Raw genomic sequence first — 19577 nt, forward strand, 5'->3', positions numbered from 1 at the left:
CAGATTTTTTTTTTTTTTTTTTTTGTTTAGATATCGCAAAAATTATGGGCAAACGCAAGAGTTGTGCTTTCAATTAAACGAAAACTTGAAATTATTCAAAAGTTTGAAAACGGTGCATCCGTTAAATCTCTAAAGAACCATAATAATGTTGGTGACAAAATCATACGCGACATTGTAAAAAATAAAGGGAAGATATTAGATTTAAAATCAACATCGGACAGTATTGGACAGTAAAATCAACAGTATTGGACACGTGAGTAGTGCATGGTAAATTTTTTCGTTTTTTATCTATCGGCATACTTTTTACGTAGGTTGCTGAACATTTTTCGATACTGAAGTCCCCGACTTATGTAGCTTCGGACTTATGTTACGTTACTTATATTTTTTTATATGACTGAAGATTTCAGTGAAGGGGACACATATTTCACCATAATAATGTAAAAATCCACAGAATTCCAGCTATCAGTATTATCGCAAATGCAATAAGATCGAGTTTACTATCCATTTTTCTGTACTAACAGAAAAGCCCAATAAACCAGGAACTGCAAATTGTTTTTACTGTTTTATGGCAGTGACCACAAGAAATGTGCTTCAGTAAAATGTGAGCTCGCATGGGGTGATAATAGTGAGTTTTCGCCTTAACCGTGTGAAGTTCTTTTCAGAAAATTTAATTTTGACTGTTATCACGGTGCCGACTAAGAGAATAAGTGACAGCACTATTAGTAAATCTGCCAAGAAAAGGAAAGTGATCGATTTGGATTAGAAAATTAAAATAATAAGGATGTATGAAAATGATCAAACATTAACAAGTATCGCACGGAATTCAGATTTGTCGGTGGCAACGGTGAACGCAATAATAAAGTAGAGACAGAATACGAGAAGCGATAGGCACTAATGAAGTTAACTATAATAACCAAGGCTACAAAATACAAATCGGTTTTTACAGTACAATAACATGCGTTTTTTTTCTTCCTTTTATGTTTTCTTTTCTTATGTGCCACTCTGGCTACTTCACCGCTGTCCCCAGATAAAGTTTTTAATTGAACTAATTAAAAATATATAACTATTTTTCTTCATTCTTCTGAGGATATTATGTGGTTTTTGTAATTTTGGCATATCAAGGTTATAACAGCAATATTTTATTAGTCATTTCCGAGTTAGTTACGTAAAACTTGACTTACATAAGAAGTCCTGGAACGTATTTAGGTATGTCAGGGACTTGCTGTATTTTTGGATTAACCAGGAAATCGATTATCCAGGAACTTTTTTTTTACCATCTATCCCAGAAAATCAAGAGTCTACTGTATTTAAATTATTTCAATTTTTATTAAAAATTAAGGAAGAAATAACATATTACAAAACATTCAGAGAATATTATGTTGTGAGGTATGATGTGCAGTAAAATGAAAACCGTTACTTTTATATATTAGTTAAATAAATTAGTAAAAATTAAAAATTAACTGGTAACAAGATAATTAATTATTTACTTTTCACTTCTATTAACCATAGGAAGACAGAAATAAAATGAAAAGAAAACTTTATGAAACTATTTACATTCAAAACAATATGGATTACAGAGTTAAAAACAAATAGAATGAGTAATATGACTTTACACAATAGATTTAAATTAATCTTCTTCTTCTTCACTTCGTCTTCTTCCCACGTTTATATGGCGTCAGCATTTCCGTCCTTAATTCTTTTTCTCCATTCCTCCCTATCCTGGGCTTCCTCTCTCCTCCATCCTCTCTCTCTCTCTTTTAAATCCTCTGCCACCTTGTCCTTCCATCTCAGCTTAGGTCTCCCCCTCTTCCTCTTCCCTATCACCTCCAACTTTTCGCACCTCTTCCCCACATACTCCTCACTTCTTCGTTCCACATGTCCAAGCCACCTCAACCTGGATTCCTGCATTTTTTTACTCGGAGGCCCAACCTTAACCATACCTCTGATGTAGTCGTTTCTTATCGTACCTCTTCCCCATATACTCCTCACTTTTTCGTTCCACATGTCCAAGCCACCTCAACCTAGATTCCTGCATTTTTTTTACTCAGAGGCCCAACCTTAACCGTACCTCTGATGTAGTCGTTTCTTATCCTGTCCTTCCTCGTCACACCACACATCCATCTTAGCATCCTCATCTCCGCCACTTCCATCTTTTTCTCCTGGGCCCTTGTAATCGCCCATGTCTCAGCACCATACATCAATGCAGGTCCACAGTTTTATACACTCTTCCCTTCATTTTACGATTTACTTTCTTATCACACAGCATCCCACTCATCTTTCTCCAATTCAACCATCCACATTGCACTCTATGCTGTATTTCTGCACTCAGTCCTCCATCCCTCTCAACGTTCGATCCCAGATACTTAAATTTCGAAACTGATAGTAGCTTTTCCTCCTGCAGTTTTATAGAGCTCTCATCTTCTCCATTTAATATCATATATTCTGTCTTTCTTCTACTTATCCTCATGCCTCTCTCTTACAACGCTTTCCTCCATTCCTCCAATTTCTTCTCTACCTTTCCTTGAGATGGTTCGCACAGTACGATATCATCCGCGAACAGCATACTCCATGGTGCTCTACTCTTCACTTCTCTCACCAACACATCCATTACCAGATCAAACAGATATGGGCTAAGAGCTGATCCCTGGTGCAGTCCAACTTCTACAGAGAACCCCTCAGTCATACCTACAACTACTCTTAACCTGAGTCACCGCTCCCTCGTACATTTCCTTCACAAGCCTTATGTACTTTTCTGATGCACCCTTCTCCCTCATGCATCTCCATATCTCATGTCTGGGCACTCTATCATATGCCTTTTCCAGGTCTATGAACACCATGTGCAACTCTACTTGCATCTCCCTGTATCTTTCCATCACTTGCCTTAAAGCAAAGACCGCATCTGTTGTTCCTCTTCCCAGCATGAAACCAAACTGTTCCTCTCCTATTTCTGTCTCCTGCCTTATCCTTCCACAATTCTTTCTCAGATCTTCATCGAGTGAGACATTAAATTTATTCCCCTGTGGTTCCCACATTCCTGCACACCCCCCTTTCCTTTATAGATTTAAATAGATTTAAATTAATATGTTGTGTTAATAGTTATAAATTTAATAAGAGGTAGGTGGTACTCCCAACTGCTATTTTGTAAAATTGTAAATTATTTTTGAGTAAATGTCCCATTGTATTACCGTTTCATTCTTCATGCCTTAATTTTTTTTTTTTACAATATTATTTTGATTCAATTAATTTAAGAATATAGGACACTATGTACATTACCAACTTGTTATTGAAGGTACATAATAACACAGCCACTACATTGTAATACACAAATGTAGTACACAGAATTTAAAAAGTTTCACTGTAACACATACGTAATACAAGTAAGGAACCACTAAAACAATGGATTCACACATACATTAAAAATATGATTTTTCACAAAATTTAGTTTAAATAGAGCCAATTTGAAATTTTTTAAAACAACTTCTAGCTCTATGAATATTAAATTATAGAGAGCTAATAAAAAAAAAAAAAAAGATACTTTGGTTTGAACTGCTGTTTGTTTGTTATTTGGTGTTTAGGAGCATTAGCAACTAAGACCATATTGCTCCAGGATATGCGGTGGTCATTCCCTGACCTTTCCGCATTCTCCACATTTGGTGGTGACGGGCTCGAACCCCGGTCTAATCAAGAAGCGTGTGCTACTCACTGCTGCCCCTTCCCACCTGGCTACGGAGGTGCACGGTTTGAACTGCACATATTTTTTGAAATGATTTTAGCACAGTAAATGGGAAATTTTTCTATAAACAATGATAACTTCCTGAATCATTGTCTGGCAAAATGGTATAAACACCAAACCAGATATGATAAACAGGTTGGCCATGAAGTTTGACTGACAATAAGAAAAGCACTGTCAATAAAAGGAGAACAGCAAGAGAATGTGAAGTCCTTTCAAATCTGTGAAATATCAATTGCAATGATTGCCTAATATTATCCTAGCAAAAGAACAATGTTCTCATATAAGATTCAAATACACCAGTCTTGGCAAATACACCAAAGATGCTAGAATTGATTTCTGCAGTCCACTTCTGCAATTTCTACAAGGAAATCCTGTAGTCCTTAAAAACATCTGATCTTGTTTATAAATGAGATTCGTGTTCACTTCCATGGTTACACTGAAAATATTGGCCACAAAAATCCAAACACATTAATAAAACCACCATTACATTTGCAAAAACACAGTTCTTACACAAACTGACCTTAGCAGGGGAAGGCAGAGAAATTTTTTCACCAGACATTTTAGGAGCCACCCTGATCTCTTCTGAGGCTAGAGCTCTAAGTCCTGAAAGATTATGTAATTCTTTCATGATCCTGTATTTTCACTCCATACAATATATTTTCAAAAGACACAGTATGGTGCACTATTCCAAACAAAGGAATTGTTAGTCCTTTGTGACATCCATATCATACTGGGAGGTCCTTCCAACACAGGACAGCTTGGATACATACAGCGAACATAATTTTGGTGAGAATATTATCTTGAATTGATTCCCTGCATGGTCAATTTTCTGGACCTCAACTCCTGTGATTACGTTTTAAAATGGTATCTGAAGCTACATATACATCCTCATACAGCTGATGAAATGAAAGAAGAAAGTGCATCCATTCAGAATCGCTGCTGACACATTGGCCAATGATTCACAAATGTGTTGTTTCTACCTTCTTTAAGTGTGCTGCAAGATTAGGAAAAACACTGAGTTCCACAGTAATCATTCTTCAGGTGTGTGGTGAATACAGCATCTTTTAACTCCAAGCGTAACTTAAAATTTTGGGAACCATAGTTCTAAAAAATGAGGTTATCAATTCTGAATGTCAACTACAAATGATCTTGGTGATGGTGGTTCACAGATTGAACAACTTTTCTAATCACAGATTATTTAAGTCTACTGTGCTAATTGACACCAAAATCTACACAGTTTAAACTGAAGTATCCCTTTTGACTGATTCTATAGATATCAATAAGCAGGAAAAAATTTCCAAGAAATAATTATAAATGCCTGAGCTACAAGTCTTAATGTGGAGGCCAGAATGATCCTATATCACACTTTCACACCCTAAACATAACTTCTTTTAACTAGATGAATTCTCAAGTTCATATTGTGAGAATCAATTGGTCCTATCTGGAACAATGAAAAGGGTACCGATGGTATGCAATAATTCAATTCTGGTTTAGGATATATGATTGGGTGATGCATCCTTTATTGTTCTAGATTAGACTAACTGATCTTCAAAAGGTTCATCTTCAGTTTAAAAAGGTAGTGATGTAATGATTTTAGAATTAGCATAGGCATATGATGCAAGAAAGCAAGCTTATGCAGCATCAGCCAAAAAAACCCATTCCCATTTCACCCCTCCATTCATTTGAAATACCTGTCCAGCTGAGCCTTAAATTTATTTAGGCTATCAACTTCCACAACAAGGGATGGAAGTCTGTTCCACCAACCAACTACCCACTGCCAAAAAGGCAAATTTCCGCACATTTTTCCTACATCTGTCTTTCCTCAATTTGAATTATGCCCTCTCAGATGATTATTCTGAGCAAGAGGCAGTGTCCCATCAGCGTTGAGCATGCTCAAACCATTCAAGGCTTTGCACCCCTCTATCAGATCACCTCAACAGTGCCTAGTCTCCAGACACTGTAATTTGCAAAACTTAAGCCTTTCTTCGTAAGAGCAACCCTTCGTTCCGTTCACTAATCTTGCTGCCCTTCTCTGTACTCGTTCCAGCAGCTCTACATCCTCCTTGAAATGAGGCTTCCAGACCTGTATACTATTGTTACCTCCTTATCCCTGCTAGAAAAATTCCTGTATATCATTGACAAGACACTATGTGCTACTCTTGCAGCCTGTCTGCACTGATCAGAGAACTTCATATCTGCCTGCACAATTACACCCAGGTCCTTTTCATTCTTTACAACTGTCAGTGTAGTACCACAGAGTTGATACGTTGCTCGGGGTTTCTGTTTCCCATATGTAGTACTTTACATTTGTCAATGTTAAACTTCATTTGCCACCTCTCAGCCCATCTGCTCAACCTTTCCAGATCCTGTTGCAGCAGCATAGCGTCAGTAGTGTCCTTAACAACCCTGCCAACCTTTGTATCGTCTGCAAACTTTGACATTAAGCTTGATATACCACCATCAATATTATTTATAAATACAGAAAACAACAATGGATCCAACATTGAACCCTGAGAAACTCCACTAACAACATTAGTCCACGATGAGCAGTGTCTATTGATTACCACTCTCTGTCTTCTCTCCCTCAACCATTCCTTTATCCATAGCAGCAATTTACCTCCAATGCCACACTGCTCCAATTTGTGCAGCAGTCTTCCATGTGCAACAGTATCAAAAGCCTTTCTAAGATAATATCAAAGTTATTCCCTGCATCCAGTTCTTTTGTGACTGCATCATAGTATCCAATCAAATTGGTCAAGCAAAACTTTCCCTTAACAAAACCATGCTGTGTCCGAGCTATAACTGAAGTCTTGTCTAGATGATCCTGCAGTGCTTCTTTAACCAGTGCCTCCATTAATTTTCCTGGAACAGAAGTTAAACTCACAGGTCTATAATTACTTGTGTCAGCCATTGATCCTCCTTTGTGAATTGAGGTTACATTTGCACATCTCCAGTCCATGGATACCTCCCCTGAGTCCAAAGAAGCTCTCATAATTAAGGCTAAGGGTTTGCTTACTTCCTTTGCTGCCTCCTTTAATATAACTGGATAAATCCCATCCACCCCGGGTGCCTTTTTTTATGTTTATCCTCAACAATTTCTCCTCGACTTTCCTCTCAGTTATTACAAAACCATCTAGCTCACCGCCAGACTTTACTTCACCTCTGGAATTACCCTTCCTGGATAACTCCTCATGTGTGAACGTAGATGCAAAATACTCGTTTAGTTTGTTAGCCACCTGAGCAGGATCCTCAACTGTTGAACCATCAATATACAGTGGACCAATCTGATTCATCCCTTTCCTTCTTGAGTTTACATAAGTAAAGAACTCTTTTCTGTTTTTCTTTGCATCCTTTGCCAAGGATTTCTCATAATCTGCCTTTGCCTGCCTAATATCCTTTGTGACTTGGTTACAGACCAGCTTATATCTATCATAGGCTTCCATATCACCCATTAATTTATATGTATCCCAGGCATTTTTCTTCTCTGCCATATGTCTCATTAGTCCATCTGACATCCATTTAGGCCTAAACCTTGAACAATATTTCTTAGTTGGTATGTAAAGCCTAGTAGCTTCCAAGAAAAGTTCTTTGAATACTTCCCATTTTGAATTTGCTGTTGGTAACATCATCAGTTGGTCCCACTGTATAGAATTTAAATACTGTCTCAGACCATCGTAGTCGCCTTTACGAAAGCAAAAACCCTCCCTTTTACCCCTGATGATAGTTACCTCTTTGAGTAAATCCCACTTCAGCACACTGTGATCACTGCCACCTAGTGGTCCCTTCATCTGCAGATTCTTAATGCATGAAGAATCACTACTGATAATCAGATCAAGAGTATTACTTCCTCTAGTTGCTTCTTGAACATGCTGATGTAGAAAACAATCATCCAATAAATCCACAAAAGTCTTGCTAGTGTGTGAGTGACCAACCCACAAATTCCAGTCTGGGAAATTTAAGATCCCCCATTATAAAACTCTCTGATTTACTGGCCCACTATTTCCCTGTACAATTTCTTATTACACTCATCAGAGTCATTAGGCCTATAGCACACTCCTACTCTCAATTTTGATCTCCCAATGCTTATGTCACACCAAACTGACTCGACACTGCACTGTCCAGAGATGTCGACTGGCTTCACTTCCTTGGATTTTATGTGTTTTTTAACTAATAGCATAACCCCTCCTCCCTTCCTATCCTGTCCATCCTTTCTGTAGACGTTGTACTCCCCAAATTCCAGTTCTGCATTCCTTATATCTGTGTGACACCACATCTCTGAAATCCCAACAATATCTGCCTTTGATGTTTTGAGCAATACCTCAAATTCATCAAATTTATTTACCAAACTCCTAGCATTGGTGTACACACAAGTATACATGCACCTGTTCCTATTCTTAGCTACCCTAACACAGCCCATGTGTTTACTTGTACCGCAATGACTCCCAGCAGCTTCTGAAAATCTTGCATCTTGTTTTCCAGGCTGCTCATTCCAATAGAAGCAGTGCAAGAATCACTTTCACCTCTGCCAGTGGCTACTGTTAATCTATTAGTCCTTGTATCACCCCCCAAGCTAACAGTTTTCCGACCCACCTAACACTACCTCGATAGCATCAGCAAATATTCTTGCACCCTTTCTATTTAAGTGTATCCCATCCTGTAGAAGCAGTCTCTCCTGTTAAAATTTTGTGTAAAAATGCTAACAGCTTACATTCTTTCCCTTAGTTATTTCTATTTTTTATGATTTCACTTTACCATTTCAATTCTGCAACTTTGTAGTTGCATTTGCTTTATACTTTTAAGAAAGAATGCTTTCATATTTTAACATTAATAGCAATTACAAAATATAAAAATTTAATATAAAATGTCTCCACTTACCTTAATACTCAGATTTTTCCAGGCACCCGTTTTAGCTGAATGTACAAGTTTATTAAACCCTTGAATAACCTGAGGAAATTCAGCTGGTGAAGGAGGAACTAGTTCAACTTTAGCATATTTAATAAAAGTGTTCATACGAGGTTTCGATGCATCCAACACACCTATGAGATCAATAAAAAAATTAATTTTATAATTTATAATACACAACAATATATTAAAATATCAAAATTAAGTACAAAACAACTTAGCAGTTTGTGGAAACAGCAAATCAACTAATATACCAAAAAGGTTTTTGAAATGGAAAATCCATGGCAAAATTGCTGTTCAGTTTTCAGTCAATCGGTGCTATCAATAAGTCCATTTGATACTGAGTATTTCTGTGACAGAAGATTGGTTTGATGTTATTTTATGGTGCATTGGCAACTAACACCATAATGTGCCAAGTTAAAATACACAAAAACACATCATCTGACAGAAGAGAGAGAATTCTTATTCTTGGATATTTTTGGTCAGTCAGCTACTTGAGCCATAGGATGCCCATTCTTATGTTCCCGTTCATTATTATTATTATTATTTTTTTTTTTTTTTTTTGTACGTGTGCCTTAACATTCATATTTTTCAAGATGCCCATCAGCCTGTATGAGTGTCTTCATAGGCCAACAAACATATGTGCATGTTGTATGAACTGAAAAACCTAGAATAACTCAAAAGGGATATTCTCCTTCTCCCCACCTGAGATCAGCTGACTACAGTACAGGCTGATCAAGTCTTTAAGAATTCCTAGTTATCAGTAAGATTCAAAACAAGATCACTGCAAATAAGGGAGTTACTTTCAAGTTAGATATCATGTTCATGCCTACTGCACCATGAACATTCATAGTAGAGTGGGCAGCACAGATATATCACATAAAATATAGAAAAAAAAAATTTAAGAGATGACTCATCCATAGCACAAAGAGAATTTGTTGGCTGTTTCAGGATTCCTTCACACACACACTACTTTGAATACAGTGTCTGTAAACATATAAATAAATGCTGCTGCAAGAGGATCTGGAAAGGTTGAGCAGATAAGCTGAGAGGTGGCAAATGAAGTTTAACATTGATAAATGTAAAGTACTACATATGGGAAACAGCAACCCCAAAGCAACATATCAACTCTGTGGTACTACTGACAGTGGTAGAGAATGAAAAGGACCTAGGGGTAATTGTGCAGGCAGATATGAAGTTCTCTGAGCAGTGCAGACGGGTGCAAGAGTAGCTCATGGTGTATTGTCAATGATATATAGGAATTTTTCTAGCAGGGATAAGGAGGTGATTATTCCCTTGTATAAGGCAATGATCAGGCCACACCTAGAGTACTGTATACAGGTCTGGAGGCCTCATTTCAAGAAGGATGTAGAGCTGCTGGAACGAGTACAGAGAAGGGCAACAAGATTGGTGAATGGAACAAAGGGGTGCTCTTACGAAGAAAGGCTTAAGTTTTGCAAATTACAGTGTCTGGAGACTAGGCACCAGCAAGGTGATCTGATAGAGGTGTATAAAGCCTTGAATGGTTTGAGCATGCTCAATGCTGATGGGATTCTTCCTCTTGCCTTATGCCCTCTCAGACCTGAGAGGGCATAAATTCAAATTGAGGAAAGACAGATGTAGGATAGACATGCGGAAATTTGCCTTTAGCCAGCAGGTGGTTGGTTGGTGGAAGACTTCCATCCCTTGTCGTGGAAGTTGATAGCCTAAATAAGTTTAAGGCTCAGCTGGACAGGTATTTCGAACAAACAGAGGGGTGAAGTGGAAGTGGTTTTTTTGTTGTTTTTTTTTGGCGGATGCTGCATAAGCTTGCTTTCTTGCATCAAATGCCTCTACTAATGCTAATAAATGTGCATGTTCACATTTATTTGCATGTTATATGGGATGAAAAACCTGAACAATTTGGACGGAAACCCCTGCCCCCTATTCCCTCCTCCTGAGATCAGCTAACAACAATCCAGACTGAAGGAGCCTTTATGAATTCCTCCATTTCTCTGACAGGCCTCTCAATGCCAATGAGGAACCCACTACTGCAACAGAGAAACAGAAAGGGTTAATCGTGAATTTGTATCAATAATATATTCCAAACTTCCTCATGGATCTTACTTAGTGTTAATAATTATTTTTGCATTCAACAACCTTTTTAAATGATAATTGAAAGTACCAAAAAGTAACAAAGTGGAGAAATTTAAAATTTCTGCCTCTATTTCCCTTCTTTAAATTCTGAATATCGAAATCCACTCTTTTTGGGTTTCTCTCTCTCTCTCTCTTTTTTTTTTTTGTGTGTGTTTACTTAACTTTCGAAAACAAAAAACAAAGCCGTGCATACTTGCCAACTTTTATAAATCAGAATCTGGAAAACTTTTAACACAGATACATTTTCCACACACTGGAACATATCTTCAAAATTAATAATAATACAGTGGACGCCACTTATTGTGATCACTTCGGGATGCAGCTTAGCTGATAACAATGACTGATAAAAATAACTGATGAAACAAGAATACAGATGTTCGGTGTTGTTAATTGATGCAGAGTGGAAATGTGTACGTAAAAAAGTTGAAGTGACCAGAAGGCAAACATTAAAATCAAACAATGTAAAATGCTTTAATTTGACTGTCTACTATTTTTTCAAGAAAGTCAAAAATAAAAATGAAAGTGTCAATGTTTCTGGAAAAAAGAAAATATTAAAATAAAGAATTAAAAACGGGTTAATGTTCTACTCTAAAATTGTCAGCTCGGCAGAACAGGTACAGTACTTTCTTTTAGAGTAATGACACCATCAACTATATGAACTATATGAAGTTGGGATGTTACATAATCACTTATACTGCACATGCATAAACTGCAATTAAGGCAAAAAGGGATAACAAAAACCAAAGTGCAGATTATAATAAAGATCATTTTATCTGTGTACGTATTAGTATAGGTTTGATCAGAACTTCATAAAAGTGATAACATTACAAGAATAATAACATTACCCATTATCACAATAAGTGGCGTGCACTGTAACAAGTAATCAATATAAAACATACTATGAAGTTGAACATTACACTGTTGCATTTGTTAATGGAAGAGTGGAGCTTTGTAAAAACAAAAAATGCAATAGATCATCAATTTTTTTCTGTTAGTCTGGTACGACATCCTTAAAGGGAAATAAAAATGAGAGAAGTACATTATAATGGGCAAATTCAGAAGACAAAGTCAGCCAATAAATCAAGAATGTGTCTAACCATGGATGATTCTCATTTTGTTTATCCTATTCTGATGGAGGGAACCTTGCCTTTGTATATATATATATATTTCCCCTGATGGTAGGTATATCTTTGGCAAGAAAGATTTATTTTCCAAGTACTGACTGGAACCTGTGGTTTAGCCACTTGTTCATTAACAGAACATTTCTGGATTTGTTGAATGCCCACTTTCCTCTATCAACACATTACCAGATACAATAAAAGAAAGCAATTTTTATTTGATTATCAGCAACAATTCATCACATATTAAGAAACTTCACATATAGGAACCATTAAGCTTGGTTTGGTTTTTTTTTTTTTTTTTTTTTTTTTTAAGGAGCATTAGCAACTAAGGCCATATTGCTCAGGGATATGCGGTGGTCATTCCCTGACCTTTCTGCATCCTCCGTATTTGGTGGTGACGGGCTCGAACCCTGGTCTAATCAAGAAGCGTGTGCTTCGCACTGCTGCTCCTTCCCACTTGGCTACGGAGGTGCCCACATAAAGGAATCATTAGGCAGCAGTGATCTATTAAGGATAGTGAATTTTGGAGTGGGGGGGGATTTTTTTTAAATGAAAAATCCCAAACACAAGAGGTATTAGAACCTATAGTACTCAGGACCGTGCAGGTTGAAGGTTGAGAAGATGAAAGAAGTTATATGTTGACATTAGACTTGAATTTCTATAGATTGTAATTTTCTGGAAATATGTATGAAGGTTATTCCAGAAAATAAAACTTGAATGAATAAATGAGGAAGAAAAAAAGTGGGTTCAGGGAGTTTGAAGTTGGACAATAAAAGGATGTTGATTGGTTGCAGCACATGTTTGAACTGCTTTGGAAGAGAGACTGAGAATTATAGAAGCCAGTTTAGAAGAACAGAACTCATGGAAGTATCTATAGAAAAGGCATGTAACAGAATGTCTATGAGACAGAGTAGAGAGAGAGACTATGTTAGAGACGAGTCATTCATTTATCTAACTGCCCCCTTTTGAATGGAATCTAGAAGCCTCAGACAGGTTAGGTTAGGTTTTAGGGGCACTGACCCCAGATGATATGGGAACAATATTCCATAATACGGCGGATTTGCGATTTCTACAGAATGAAAGAGAAATAATGATGAGAGCGAAAGAAATCAGTGACGTCAAAGATAAGCATAGGAGCAGAAGAATCCTTTTTGTGAGATATGACTTTTAGAAGGATTGAAATCAACTAAGTTATCTTTTCCCCACTGGAGAATTACCTGGAGATCAGCATTTAAGGAATTGGTAGTGTATATTTGAGAAGTTGAAGCTGTTTGTTCAGGGCAAGGTTTTTCAAACTGAAAGGTGGAATGCAATGTGCCATCATCAGCAAAATTATGCATAGGATTTCTTTCCGGTCAGTGGAAAATCATTGATCAAGGTCATTATTATACAAGAGGAAAAGAGTGGGATGAACTGAACTTTGGGGAATACCAGCATTAGTAGAGAAGTTAGAAGACAGAGAGCTAGCTACCACCACCCACAAGTGAGCATTCACAGGAAAACTGGATACTCAAATATAAAAAACAGTAAGCAAACCATAAGAAGAAAGCTTATTTAGAAGACCTTTATTCCAAACATGATCAAAAGACTGAAATGTCAAGAGCAAGTGCTTGAGTATCACCAAACTTTTCCACTGAATTTGAAACATAAGTCACCATAATATCACCAGTGGATTAAAAAGAGGAATCTCCTCTTTTTGATCTCTGGCTTAAAATCTCTCTACCACACTGTCAAACTCAACTGCTGCCTATTGTTCTCCCAAATCCACTAATCACTTGGAGTTCTTTGAAACTTGACTTTCTCCAGTCCAACTTTCCCAACAGTGAAGTCATTTTCCTTGGTGATTTTATTGTTCACAACTCCAGCTGGTTTCCATTTTCTAGTCACACAGATTCAGCCAGTAGAAATGCGAGGCTTTTGCAATTGTACTAATTATCTTGCACAGATTGTTCATTTATCTACCAGAATACCAGACAATCCTAATGACACAGCCAACACACCTGATCTTTTTCTCAAAAACAACCCTTCTACGTACACGGTCAGGATGAGTGGTCCTCTAGACACTTCGGATCACAACTTAGTGATGGTCTCTTCTCCAATGGAGCCTTTCTCTCGTGGCCATTCTCAACCTTGGGTTGTTTGGCATTACAAGAATTCAAAATCATATGATCTGAAAGATTTCTTTTCCTTGGTAGGATTACTGTTTCAAATCTAATGTCAATCTTTGCTCAGATCATGCCAGTGAAATTATTTGTGTAGGGATGAAATCCTTTATTCCACACTCTAGCTTAGAATCTCATCCGTTATCTAAACCTTGGTTTTCCAATAAATGTGCTAAGGCTGTTCAGTGAAGAATGTTGCATATTGCAATCGGCTTGTATCCAAATCTTCAGCTTCATTTTCTGCCTATAACAAAGCTTACAAGCGTCTTGTCCAAATGATAGTCGAGCATTCTGGTCTCTTGCTAAAGCTGTTGGCCACAACTTTTGCCCATCTCTATTCCCACCTCTGTCAAGAACAGATGGTTCTTTAGCCAAAGATAAAGCTAACCTGCTAGCATCGCACTTTTCTTCTAATTCATGCAATGAACATTTTCGTAAACCAACTCCTATAATTCTCAGTAAACTCAGTTCAATGCCTTCTGTGGACTTCCATCCAAAGGATATCAGAAGGATTTTGAACAATCTCGATGCAGGGAAAGCTTCAGGTCTTGACAGTATTTCTCCACTTGCTCTCAAAAGCTGTGCTCCTGAACTTATTCTTGTTCTGAGTCGCCTTTTGCTCACTCTTGTTCCAGAGGTATTTTCCTTCCTGCTTGGAAATTTGCTCATATCTAGCCAGCTCCTAAAAAGGATGAAAAATCCCTACCATTATAATCCCATTGCAATTACTTCTACTCTCTAAAGTAATGGAGAAATCAATTAACTGCCAGCTCAAACTATCTAAAAATCTTCCATCTGATCAACAATCGCCTTTATGGATTCCATCAGTGTCGATCCACTCATGATATTCTGGCTTATGTTACCCATCTATGGACAAATTCAGTGGAAAAGTTTGGTTAAAAAATTCAAGCAGATGCTCTCTCAAAGACTTTTGATCATGTTTGGCATAAAGGTCTTCTAAATAAGCTTTCATCTTAAGGTTTACCTACTGTTCTTTGTAATTGGGTATTCAGTTTTCTATCTGACTACTCACTCCAGATGATGGTATATGGCTCTCTGTCTTCTAACTTCCCCACTAATGCTGGTATTTTCCAAAGTTCAGTTTGTTCTTTCACCCAATCTTTTCCTCTTGTATAATAATGACCTTGATCAATGATCTTTCACTGTCTGGAAAAAAATCCTATCGACAGTTTTGCTGAAGATTGCACATTCCATTCCACCTTTCAGTTTGAGAAACCTTGACCTGCACAAACTGCTTCAAATTTTAGAATATCCACTACCAATTCCTTAAATGCTGATCTCCAGGTAATTCTCCAGTGAGACAAAGATAATTTAGTTGATTTCAATTCTTCTAAAACTCAGTTCTGTGTTATATCTTGTAAAAAGGATTCTTCTGCTCCTATGCTTATCTTCGATGACACTCCGATTTCTAGGCAAGATCATATATCACTAATGTGCCATAAGCACATTACAAATATTGCTTCCTCTACATCTAAAAAACTGGGTTTTCTCTATCACTCATGATGTTACTTTTCTTCCAAGTAGCTGTTCACTCTGCACAAATCACAAGTGTGTACTACCATAGAATATTGTTCTCACATCTGGGGTGGTTCCCCCAAAACATCTCTCAGACTTCTGTATTCCATTCAAAAGGGAACAGTTAGGCTAATTAATGATGCATCTCTAACAGAGTCTCTCTCCCTCTAATAGACATTCTGTTTCAGCTGCATGCCTTTCCTATAAATACTTCCATGGCCACTATTTTTCTGAGTTGGCATCTATAACTCCCACTTCCCAAGCAGTCTGACCATGTGCCACAGCTGCTCAACCTTCTTTTACTGTCCAACTTCAAATTCACAGAAACAACTTATGTTCTTTCTCATTCATTCATTCAATTTGCATTTTCTGGAACAACCTCAGCCGTATTTCCTGAAAATTACACTCTTCAGAAATTCAAGTCAAATGTCAACAAGTATCTTCTTTCATCTTTTCAAAAGCCATGCACAGTACTAAGTACTATAAGTTTTAATACCTATCATGTTTGGGATTTTCATAACACACACACACACACTGCACTGTCACTTTATTAGGTACACCTACTTCATAGTAGCGTGTTGAGCCTCCTTTGGCCTTCAAAACAGCCTGAATTCGTCTAGGCATGGCTTGAACAAGATGCTGGAAAAGTTGTGCAAGAATGGAGCACCATGCAGACATGAGTATGTCATGCAGTTCCTTGAGATTCGACGGAGGTGTAGGCCTGTAGCAAACAGCCCTTTCCAGCTCATCTCAAAGATGTCAATAGGACTGAGATCTGTGGACTGAGCGGGCCACTGCAGCAAAGAAAAGTCATTGTCATGTTCCTGGAACTGTTCCATAGTGATTCGGGCTTTGTGCACCAGCGCATTATCTTGCTGAAAGTACTGTCAACATGAATGGATGCACTTGGTCAGCAACAATGTTTAGGTATGATGAGGCATTCAGACATGAATCTATTGGTATCAATGAACCCAATGTATGCCAAGAAAACATTCTCCACACCATAACACTGCCCCCACCACCTTGAACAGTAGTCGTCAGATATGATGGGTCCATGGATTCATGTTGTTTTCACCAAATTCTGAGCCTTCCATCAACATGATACACCAGGGACTTTGACTCATCAGACCAAGCAACTGTTTTCCAATCCTCGATAGTGTGCTGGTGTTGCTGTGCCTACAGGAGGCATACTCTCTTGTTCTTCATCGATAACAAAGGTATGTGATATGGCCGTCAGCTGTTGTAGTCCATTCATGACAAAGTGCGACTAGTGATCCGTTGCAATACTTTGTTCTGTGCACCAAGGTTGTATTCTGACGTGATGTGTGACACTGTAGCCCATCTGTCTGCTTGCACAATTCTAGCCATCCTCCTCTGACCTCTCTCATCAACAAGCGATTTTTTTCCACAAGAGTGCCGTCAAGAGGATGTTTTCTGTTTGTTGGGCCATTCTCGATATGCCCTTGAAACTGCGGTGCGTGAAAAGTTCAGAACTGCCGTTTTAGAGATGATTTCTTCCCCCCTCTTGCTACGGTTTGTACGCTTAACTGATACTAGAAAGGTTGTTCTGCTGTATTTATATCCACAACTTTGGTCATGTGACATGCAACGTTGTGGGACAAACCAGTTGTGTGCACAGCAGGGGTGTACCTAATAAAGTGGCAGCACACTGTATATACATATATATATAAAAGATATGTCCAAATTAGAGGGTGCAAATTTGTGAGGTTTTATTGTAAATACAGTATAACCTGGATAAGAAATTCCCGCATAAGCAGTTTCCCCCTGTACTAGGTTTGGTTTCTTAAGTCCCAATTTCAACTTTATATATTGTAATGTATTATTTTCCCACGTAAGAAGTTTCCCGGGTAAAAAATTCGTGATAAAGAATACACAGTGTATTATTACGATGACATTTTCCCACTTAATACATTTTTTTAAATATAGAAATTCTTTATTTCTATATTTATTTCTTCACACGTCGACCACGTGAAGCGCAGAAGCATTTGCCACTAAGTTCTCAGGGTTCTGAATTACTTAGTGGACAGCTCTATATTCATCATGTGATTGTGACCTTTTAAGGTTTATAATATTGTACTCTATTTCTGTAAATTACCATTAGTATTGCTGGTAATTCTTTAAAGAATAACCATAATTTTGTCTATCTACCATACTGGTAATTATTTGTCCCTCCTTGGCAATTTTATTTTAACACTACAAATATTAATTATAATTTGTACTGATTATACTAATTATATTATAATTTTCTAATTTGGAAGGATGAATGCCAAAGGGAATAAAAAGAAAGGCTCTGACATTAAAAGAAAAACTTGATGTGATAAAAACGGTGGAATCAAATCCCTCTTGCACACGAGTGGAGGTGGAAAAAAACTTAATATGGCAGTTTCTACAGTAAATGGAATTATGTCATGAAAAAAAGTGTTGAACTCAAATATCCTTAATGTTTCATGTAAAGTTAAAAGGAGACGAACTGGAAAATATGGAGATATGGAAAAGGCATTAGTGGTTTGGTTCAAGCAGATATCTGCTGCAAATGTTCCAGTTAATGGCAATTCGTTAAGAGAGAAGGGTATCAAAATTGCTGATAGGCTTGGAATGGATTTCATTCCTTCCAGTGGGTGGGATTGATAGATTTAAGAAGAAATATGGTTTAGTTTACAAAGTAATTTGCGGAGAATCTTCTAGTGTGAATATGTTACAAGTTGATGAGTGAAGAAAAAGGAAATTACATGTATTGATCACACAATATAGAAAGTGTGATATTTTTAATTTTAATGAATTAGGACTCTTTTATAACCTACTTCCTAATAAGACTTATGCATTCAAAGGACAGAATTGCCATGGTGGTAAACTGAGTAAGGAGAGCATTACAGTGCTAGTGAGGGCTAATATGGATGGCTCAGAGAAATTACCATTGCTTATGATAGGAAAACTCAAGGAACCAGGCTGTTTCAAGAATGTGAAACAGGAACAATAAAACAGCATGACCTGTGCACTTTTTGATGAGTAGATAACAGCTCTATATTCAAAGATGGCAAGAGAGAATAGAAAGTCTTTTACTTGTTGATAACTGCCCTGCTCATCCGAAAAACAATGAGCACTTAAACAATATCAACGTAGAGTTCTTCCCTGGGGATTCCACATCAGTTGTGCAACCAATAGATCAAGAGATGATCAAAGTCTTAAAGATGCATTTTTTCGTAAGTACCTTGTACATAAATTACTTACCCTTGTAAAACTGAAAAGTTCTAAATTTTTTTTTAAGATACAATGCATTATTTAGAAGCATCATGGGATATACGCTGAGCCCTACTGAGTAATTCCTTTAAAACGACTGAATTCTATAATGATATAGAAGAAAACGTTGATAGTGTAAGTGAAGAAGTGTAAGGAAATCCCATTCGTCAAAAGGAACCTTTTGACGAATGGGATTTCCTACAGAGTAGTTTGGGATTTACGGTAAATTTTTATAATTATGTTGATGAAGACGATGTTATGGCATGTGAATTGCAAAGTATTGAAGATAATTGCAATGAATATCAAAACATGACTAATAGTGGGTCAGAACAAGAAGATGAACCTGCAGTACCAACATTCCAAGATGCAATGATTGGCTTCTCTTCACTGCAGCAATTCATTCATAGTGTGCCCAATGTTCCTGAGTCAGTGTTGAAATGTGTTAGGGAAACTGATTTATTCTGTATGAAGCTCTCCCCAAAATATTTGAAGCAGTCTTCTCTGGATCGCTACTTTAAAAAAATTATAAAAAAAATAAACATTTTCTAGTTTTTTTTTTTTTTTTGTACTACTTCTAATTATTATTGTAACTGATTTTTATCATTCTCATTACCTCTCTTCTCATTGCATCCTTGTTATAATTTTGAAATCTTATTAAATCGTGACTAATAAATATTGTTTTGCATTAATTGACAATTTTTATTCTTGATAGTTTCCCTACAATTCAGA

General features: G+C 37.1%; 1 protein-coding gene across 1 annotated transcript in view; it reads right to left on the minus strand.

Annotated features, from left to right (window-relative positions):
• Positions 1-19577, minus strand: part of LOC150076315 (ATP synthase F(0) complex subunit g, mitochondrial-like) — a 53735-nt gene that overhangs the window by 11121 nt on the left and 23037 nt on the right. Inside the window, exon 2 of the mRNA XM_090387529.1 lies at positions 8609-8769. Within this exon, the coding sequence (XP_090243655.1) occupies positions 8609-8769 (161 nt within the window). The remainder of the gene's footprint in view (positions 1-8608; positions 8770-19577) is intronic.

This window comes from Mastigoproctus giganteus, chromosome 13, assembly GCF_048544385.1.
Source record: "Mastigoproctus giganteus isolate SK-2022 chromosome 13, ASM4854438v1, whole genome shotgun sequence".
NCBI lineage: Eukaryota > Metazoa > Arthropoda > Arachnida > Uropygi > Thelyphonidae > Mastigoproctus > Mastigoproctus giganteus.